The sequence below is a fragment of the Orbicella franksi genome, chromosome 3, assembly GCF_964199315.1.
Source record: "Orbicella franksi chromosome 3, jaOrbFran1.1, whole genome shotgun sequence".
In the NCBI taxonomy this organism is placed as follows: Eukaryota; Metazoa; Cnidaria; class Anthozoa; order Scleractinia; family Merulinidae; genus Orbicella; species Orbicella franksi.
Genome location: NC_138147.1, coordinates 25,584,881 through 25,593,954, shown reverse-complemented (window position 1 = coordinate 25,593,954; position 9,074 = coordinate 25,584,881). Strand labels below are relative to the sequence as shown.

At 41.0% G+C, this 9,074-nt stretch overlaps 1 protein-coding gene across 1 annotated transcript; it reads left to right on the top strand.

Annotated features, from left to right (window-relative positions):
* Window positions 1–516: 516 nt before the first annotated feature.
* Window positions 517–9,074, top strand: LOC145482805 (steroid 17-alpha-hydroxylase/17,20 lyase-like). The gene is made up of 3 exons (XM_081461446.1): window positions 517–1,179; window positions 3,993–4,150; window positions 6,668–9,074. The coding sequence occupies exons 1-3, from the start codon at window positions 878–880 to the stop codon at window positions 7,837–7,839; spliced, it is 1,632 nt and encodes a 543-aa protein (XP_081317572.1). The 5' UTR covers window positions 517–877; the 3' UTR covers window positions 7,840–9,074.

The following is a 9,074-nucleotide window of genomic DNA, read 5'->3' as shown; positions in this document are numbered from 1 at the left end:
CCTCTCCATGCCTTTTGGAACATAGAGTCAGTATAAAAATCAAGTCTGCGTCTGAGTTCTGTTACGTCATGATATGGATAATCAGAGAAAACAAGAGGTAATTCTCAAGTAGATCACAGCTAAATATTCACCTGCGCAGCAAGAAATGGGTAATACAGAATAAAATGAGGGAAATATGCTCATAATAAAAGGTTTCGTATAACACTTTAGAGGGAAAATAAGCGATATGAAAAGTGAACGACATTTCGATGACTCCATCTCATCATTATCAAGTTCGAAATACATAATAGAATTGAATAAATATAAATAATAAAAATGGTGTGAAAATACTTAGGGAATTAAAAGGGTGTTAAAGTATTCCATTGTTATTTAAAGAGTTTGGCGCGAACTGAATCTGACTGCGTGTTAAGTTTTGGTTTAATGCTCCTGATGAACAGCATCTCCGTAGATCAAGAAGTCAAACTTTGTGCGGCATTTCTTTAAAACTGTAAATTGGTCTTGTAGATTAGTTGCTTGCAGCTTGTGTTCTTCTTTCAGGTGTTTACTAATAGCAGAATGTTTATGTTTGGCGATGCGTTGAAAGACATGTCGGGATGTACATCCAACATATAAGCCACACTGGTCACGTTATAAATGGTTCAGTTCGCGTCTTATTTAATCCGCGGTTGCAACTGCAATTGTCAACCATTTCAACTGTAAATATGGATCCGGAATCGTCTTACTAGAGTACGCTGTGTCCGCAGATGATGTTCACATAAAATATTTTCATCGCCGACAACCGCCGACAGCTGCCAGCTTGCTTGCGAAGTTGAACTCGGCTCAACTTCGCAGGCAAGCCGGCGGTCAATGCCTGGGATAGATTATGATTCGGCAATAAATGTTCACATATGCCGTAACGGTGTCCCAGGCGGTGCCGGTGTCCCAGGTATGTCGGTGGCATATGAGAACCAGGCTTAACCGCGCACTTGCGATGTTCGCAAAGATGGCTTCCGTCACGGAATATTTCAGCTTTGGAAATATACTTCTTGTCATACTGATGGCGTTCATGACGTACCAGATGATCGAGTTGTACCAGTTTAGAGATATGCCGCCTGGCCCACGATTCACCAATCTCCCGCTGATCGGAAACCTTTTCAGTTTCAACTTTGGTGGCGAGATCTTTCAAGATGTAGTTGCAAGGTAGGTTAGTTATCCTTTCAAAATGATAACTGCATGAGCCTTGTGAGCGACCTGTTTATTCGTTCTTGTTTGTAGTCCACTTCGTGATTTGAATTGATGCTTTTAATGTTTCTTTCGAAACTCCAGTTGCTGCGCTTCAGTTAATATCACGATCTTTCTGAAGTTCTACTGTTAGCGTGGCGAATGGTAAATGCGAGACTTTGCCATGAGGCGAGACAAGCGGTTTTGTTTGCGAGCCCGAGACATTTTCACTTATTCAATTACGAACCGAGACTTTAAAGAGTTTAAAATGCGAGCTAGAGACGTTCAGCTCAAAGACGTTCGGATTTCACTTATAAAACTGAATAACAAACAAATCATTGCTTCGAGACTTTCTCAGTCTTGCTAAAAAATCGAGACTGCAAGACCGCTTTGTGAAAAAAATCGAGACTGCGAGATGTACATAACGGCTCAATAAACGAGATTGCGAGACCCGTGAATCTAGACGAAAATTTTGCGAGACCCATAGTTTTTGAAGGACCATTCGCCACCCCTGCTGTTATCGTTGAATATTCACTAAGGGCCTATCCGCACTAGCGGACAAAACTGGAATTGTCTCGACAAAATCGAAGGACAAATTTTGTCGTGACAAATTTTTGTCTTGTCTGCGGTGTCCGCATTCAAATTTTCAAAACGGGCAAATTCTGTCAACACCTTAATATAGCACTGATTATATTTCACTTTATAATTTATTCTATTTTGTCGCGCGCGCCAAAACATCGAACATTTTGGCAGGATAATGGAACGTGTTCAAATTCTCATACTTGTGGCATGTTTCGTGCTTCTAAATCTTGCCCAGATCGCAGACGAAACGCTGCTTACGGTGTGCTCGTTATTTAGGCATCAATTTCTTCGAAACCAAGCTGCTCTTTCAACGGTTGAACAAACGGTTAAATATTGAACTCAGTTCAATTACCAGGCAGGTCGTAATAGCTTTTGTGACAAATGATTGACAAGTTTAACACAATTTTGTTTATGTTGTCGATTTTGTCGAAGTTTTACCCGGGACAAATTTTGTCGGCGGTGCGTTGGAAGATTTGTCCGCCTGGGACAAAATTTTTCAGGTCGCGACAAACCGTCCGCACTTGTAAAGCGTTGGTGATGACAGAAAATTTGTCTAAATAAACAACTTTTTTGCTCTTGCGGATAGGCCCTAACTAGCAATCACTGATCGAAATGCTCTGCCGCGTGACACTAACAAATAATAGTTGCTCAGGAAGATATTGTGTCCTGAGTATCATTATTTGACCTCGCAGACAAATATCTTGCTTGAAGTGCTCCAAACAGCCATGTCAACTAAGGCATGGGTTGCACTAGAGCGCATGATTTTTTTTGGTCGGTCCGAAAGACCCCAAAATATCGGCACGGACCATTTTTTTTTTTGGGTTCGTTTTCCGGTCGCACATGAAGCCACACAACAAGGCTAAATTCTTGTGTAAACACTGATAAAACGCTTTTGTAAACAATGATGCTTTCCCGTGAAGGCATACTATCTATCAATTTTCTTAGATAAACACGTAGTTGACATGTTCAATGAAGTTTTGTTTTCTTAGGGCGATTTTGGAAAAATCTGCCTGCCCCACCCATACACTACGGCGTCTTTGATCTTTTTGGTCCACTAACAAATTTTTCCAAATTCTGCTCGTAGGGGTCACATTAGGAAAACCTCCAATTTTGACCCAATTTTTGGTAGAACAAACAGAATTCGCTCTAGTGCGATCCATGCCTAAGATAACTTAATTAGGATCTTTTCTCGAAATTATAATAACACAACCTGTTGCTAAATTGAACGACGCAGCTTGAATATATCAACGACCGTCACCCAAAGTTTCAACTTCAATTTAAAAATTTCATGTTCTGTGATTTCAACATTTGGATAAAACAGTCACACTGCAAAAGCGTTTGATGTTGTGAAAGTTATTTTATAAAGTTTAATTTTTTTCTGCAGTCTCATTCCCTCAGGGAATTAAAATACCCTTTTAAAATTTGCAGTACCATTGGTCACGGTTTATTAAATTTCATCGTTCAAAGACAGTCTGTCAAATCCAACTCCGATAAAAGATCTCGACGGCCCTATATGCAGGTCCAAACTAATGCGGTTGTAAACGCACACTTTTTGATGCATTTTCGCCTGTTGTCCACAACAAAACGCCCGGATTAAAACTGTGAATGAAAACCCATTAGCGGGGAAAGGTGAAATCAGATTAAAACAAAAAGGTTTAGTGTGGGCGAAAACGTTTTCTTCATTTTGGCATATGAAAACTGATACGTTTAAAAGCCGTACGTCTGGGCCTAAGTTTTTTGTCTTAACATAATTACAATCTGCAATCACGATCCGAGTCCCGTTAGACGGGCCTCGATAGAAATAGCGAGTTAAAGTTGAATAACCAAATCAGCCTTTAATGGCAATTGCGAACCATTACAGTCAACTCTTTTTATAGGACACCCTACGGACCTTCATTTGGTGTCCTTAATTGCGAGAGTTCGCTCTGACGACTTGCGAGGTTCATACTGAGTGTCAGATATGCCGCTATGCTCTTCAAGATTCCCAGTTTTTTTTTTTTTTTTTTTTTAATTTTTAGTAAAGATTTACTACAATGGCGCTCAAAATAGTAAATATTCCATTGAATCTTTCGGAATTGGTGTAACAAGTGTTTGGTGTTCTTATCTAAAATTTCTCAGATTCATGTCCCAACTAAACCATTCCGTGCACTAAATTTGACCAAGAGACGATGGTCTTTTAATTTGACTTCTTGGGGATTATTTCCTTGCAGCCTGAGAAGTAAATACGGACGACTATTCTCTCTGAAACTTGGTAGCTACAAGCTTGTTGTCGCTGGCTCATCGGGGGCCGTCATGGAGGTTCTGGTAACGAGATCAGCCAAATTCGGTGGTAGACCCAAGACACACGCCTTTGAAGTGTTGAGCCAAGGTAAGTTATGCCCACTATTATTTCTTGCAAAGCGGAGCCTCAGGCTAAAAGTTGGACATAATTTTATTATGTCAAGAGCTCAGACAGGAACAGGAGTATTCTTGACATGCTTGGTGGTAACTTGGTGGAGACACTGCCCCTGTTGATCACAGGCGACCCAAGCTCTCTTTGCGAGGAGTTTTTTTCTTTCTTTTTTTTTTTTTTCTTTTTTACTTTTAAAGCGAACGTTCAGCATAACGTGAGATATGGCATATACTATTACACAACGACCGAATTTGACCACGCGAGACGTGACTCTGGCCTTTAAGCATATGGAGGTGTTGTGTTACAACGGTTTGAATTTATAAAGGTTTGTATGGGAATGCAACGGTTTTGCTTGAAAAGTCAATTATTCTTATATTTTGTGAGTAAAATCTACTTACCCTGTTGCTGTGTTGTGTTCTTTGTTGTTTGCCAGCTGCTCAGGCCGATCTAACGCGAGTTATTATTCTGTGGGTTTCCATTACTAAAAGAAAGGCAAGGCCGGACACTGATTTCCGTAGTGCCCGTCCCTCGAAGCGAATAAATCCACTGAAAATAACCCTGCTGGCTCAATTCCTCCGTAGAATCAAAGACGAGATGTTGAAGTTCCATGTCAGTTCACTCGCTACGCAATTACGTCCACAACGCCTTCGCTACGAAACATTTATTTCCAGATTGCTTCGTTCGTAAAATCGAAAACAACCGCTTCACAAAAGTTAGGACACTTTCGCGGTTCGCATAGTACGTTGGGTAACTATAATTAGCCCGACCTGGGGTAGTTAGCAACGATTTGTCAACACACTAACCCACAGACAGCCCAAGCTCACGATGCGAGGAGTTATTATTTTTTAGTTTTTCAATCTTTACTGGTATGCGAACGTTCAGCGCGTGAAACGTGACATATTTACCGCCGACATCTACTATTACATAACCACCGAGTTTGGTTACGCGAAACGTGATCTTCGCCTTGCAGCATATGACACATTAGAAATACGAGCGGAATGCCGGGCTAACAAATTGACCCTGACCAGAGGAGGGGAGCGCACAGTTCTCGACAAGCCAGGTACTTTGCTCGACGGTCCCCTGGGTAGATTTTAATCCAGGCCGCCGACGGAGCATTGTTATGACAAGCCAATCAGTCCCTAGGGGACCGTTGAGCAAAGTACCTGGCTTATTGAGAACTGTGCACTCCCTTCCCCCGGTCAGGGTCAATTTGTTCGACTGTGGCCATGGATGGTCCCGGCAGCATGATCACTGAGTCCGGATGGCTAGCTCTCCTCGATTTAGAGCTTTGTAGCATGGGCTGTGGAGATGAATTTGGCTTGGAATTTAACTGAAAAGGAGCGTTTAACCCTGTACTATGATTCTGCGGAGGAATTGGGGCGGCTGGCGGGATTTCATTGGTTTAATTTCGCTTCGAGCGGAGGTCAGTCCAGAATCGAGTGTGTAGCCTTTACTTTTTCTTAGTAGAGGAACACCAAAAAGCGATAACTCGCTTAAGAGGCTTCGGATCGAGCTGAGAAGCGAGATGACAATAGAAAGGACAACAAGGCATTAAGGTGAGTCATTTTTATTGCAAAAATATCAAAATTTCAGCTATAATGTCGATTACCGTTTTTCCCCATACAAACCTTTATAAATTCAAACCGTTGTAACACAACACCACCATATATGCTGCAAGGTGAAGGTCACGTTTCGTGTAACCAAACTCGGTAGTTATGTAATAGTAGATGTCGGCGGTAAATATGTCACGTTTCACGCGCTGAACGTTCGCATAAAGATTAAAAAAACAAATAAATAATAACTCCTTGCATCGTGAGCTTGGGCTGCCTGTGGCTAACCAAAATGCTCCCCGGGTATCCTCGTAATTTATTTGACAAACCCACCAAGAGGCGCATTGTTACCATCGACCAATCAAAATCAAGTCGAGTCGTGTTTACAAAAGAAAGATCTCACAAACTCAGAGGAAACCCATTGCATCCAGTCGACAATCATTAAGCTTATTCTTTTCAGAATAGTCAAAAAAAAAAAAAAAGAAAGAAAGAAAGAAAGAAACTCCTCGCAGTGAGAGCTTGGGTCGCCTGTGTTTGATCCGTGGATCTAAGATTCGATAATTCTACTGCTGTTGCCTTAAGAATCTGAAAGAGAATATAGAAGACAAAATTTTGAGAACATTGGAACGCCTATCTAATGGCCCCTTGGTTATAAGATTTCACTTACAGGGTACATAAACGTCGCAGTGATTTTTCAACCATCCCCGGAAAAGAGAAGGGGTTATACCTAAGTGGGCAAATCATTCTCCACAATTGAACGAAACTGAAGAAATTAAAACATGCGAGAAAGGAAAAGTGAGACTGCGAGCTCAACGATCTAAGATAAATTGCAAAAAACCAGTGTTTGGAAGTGGTAAACATTTTTTTACTCATGCTGTCTTGTAACTGGTAAGATAGTTGTACTTAAATTAATTTGCTATTAATTTCTTTTATTCCGGATAAGGTTACAAGGACGTAGTTTTCAGCGATGGTTGGACTTGGAAATACCACAAACGTATTCTGGTCTCTACTTTAAGACAACACCTCACCAACACACCTCTAATCGAGGAACGCGTGACTCAAGCAGCTGGAAAACTCTTGCAGTTGTTTGACGAACAAGAAGAGAAAAGTTTTGATCCCGCTCAACTCTTGAATCAGATTATCGTAGAAGTATTAGGAAGAATAATATTCGGCAATTACTGGGATATTACCAACCCTAACATTGACAAACTGATCTATTTGAACGAACTCGGATTGAAAAGTTACAAAGATTTTCAAGTCGTCATGTTTCTCGATTTCTTTCCAGTGGCCAAATATTTTCCCGTGAAGTCCCATAAGAAAATATTTGACACATTTCTTTCCACTCTTGAGATTATTCGCCTGAAGCTTAGAGAAAGAACACTAACATTTGATCCTCAGAAAGCTGCTGGTAATTTAATGGAGGCTTTATTGTTCGCACAGAGAGAAGCCATCGAGGAAAACAAAGAAGAGGAGATTTCTGTATTGTCTGAAGATCATCTCATAGGCGCTATACAAAACATGTTTACTGCTGGTTACGAGACAACCGCCCACGGGCTGGCATTCACTCTTGGCTATCTGGTACAGCACCCTAAATATCAGATTGATATCCAGAAGCAACTGGATGACGTCGTTGGTCGACACCGAATGCCACTCTTGAATGATCGTCTTGGGCTCCCACTGATCAATGCTACCATCATGGAAAGCCTGAGGTTAGGAAACGTCGTACCACAAGCCTTGCCTCACCGCGCGGTAGAAGACACCTCACTATATGGTTACCATGTTCCTAAAGATACCATTGTTTATCCTGATACCGAAGCTGTGCATCTTGACTCAGAATGCTGGGAGAACCCAAAGGTTTTCAACCCGTACCGTCACATTGACAAAGAAGGCAACTTGATCACCAATCAAGGCAACTTTTATCCCTTTGGCGCAGGACGCCGCGTTTGCCCGGGAGAGGCTCTGGCTAAACTGGAAATGTTTGTGTTCCTATCATGGATGCTGCACAAGTTTACGTTTCTACCAGAAGAGGGTCAAGAACCTCCTGAAATAAAGCATCGAAGGGCTATCACTCAGTACCCTGCTCCCTTCAAGATAAGAGCGATAAAGAGAAATTAGAGTAATCACATAGATTTAACAGTTGCAAAATGTTTTGTGCTTATCTTAGCATCCGTGCATTCGAGCTCCCCTCAAGATAAGAGCGATTTAAAACAACAATGATAATAATAAAAGCATATACTTCGAAAAGCTCGTGAAAAAGGTTTTTTTTCTGATTCTAAAGCAGTAAGTCTGAAGTTGGCTAAGGTACTTGATGGCTTTCAAGTTAATAATGATGTAGTATCATAGCTAAGCTAAATGGATGGTATTTATGTTATACTATGTAGTAGTGCATTACGGTGATTACCGAAAACCTTTGGTTCTATATACGTTTCAACAGAGTGGCATAGCTAGTGTAAACAAAATGTTTAGAACTGATCAGAAAGGAAAATCTCTAGTTATTGAGATGGCTGTACACCGCACTAGATGTGTAAATGTAAATTTCGTCTTAGCAGAAAGTGGCTGCAGTGGGGCAAAGGAGGCCCTTGCAGAAAAATTAGAGGTCAAATGAAAAAGGCATTTGCAAACGTTCTGCTGTCTTGCAACTTCAGCTACATGGTCATCTGGTGCGGGTAGGAAGCTGAATATATCCTGAAGAGATGTGAGAAGGCCGAAAATAAATTTCATGGTTCCAGATGCTGCACAAGTTGACCATGTATAGAATCCAAAATGGCCGCAATGGAGTAAGGCAGCCAGCTAAAGCGGTTACTTTTTATTCGTCCTGTAACTTGATGGGAGGATCCAGTTTGGGAGGGCAGGGGGTGGGGGAGGAGGAAGGAGGCTTATATAGAAGCTATTTGGTTAAAATTTCTGCACTCACTCGAAGCAAACAGTATCTTATCAATAACTTTGCATAATTTTAGATAAAGTAGGTTTTTTTTATATTTAGTTGATGTACATGTAAAGAAATAGACTTGCGGCTATCAAAATACTTCCCTTTTGACTTAGAGGGTCTCCGAAACTCAAGGACTAAAGCAAATTGAATTACGACAGTGAAGGTGAGAAATAGAAAACATGTGTGCACCGTGTTTCTATCGTGTTATAGAGACACGAGTAAAAGTTTGGGAGAAAGGGAAATGCTAAGGGAAAGCGAGTGTTTCCACAGCTTTTTCTAGTTCTCCCAAACTTCAACGAGTGTGTTTCTATAACCGATAGTAACACGGAGAACATGTTTTCTACTTCTTTTAGAAAAATCCGCAACGAAAAAACGAAAAGTAACTTGTTTGCTTTGCTCGCGCTAGTTCTGTGTGTGTTTT

Excerpts from the sequence above, each read along its gene's own strand:
- LOC145482805 (XM_081461446.1), top strand. The coding sequence starts at position 878 with ATGTTCACATATGCCGTAACGGTGTCCCAGGCGGTGCCGGTGTCCCAG. Across the intron at positions 1,180-3,992 it reads TTTCAAGATGTAGTTGCAAG|CCTGAGAAGTAAATACGGAC; the intron begins GTAGGTTAGTTA and ends ATTTCCTTGCAG. Across the intron at positions 4,151-6,667 it reads CTTTGAAGTGTTGAGCCAAG|GTTACAAGGACGTAGTTTTC; the intron begins GTAAGTTATGCC and ends ATTCCGGATAAG.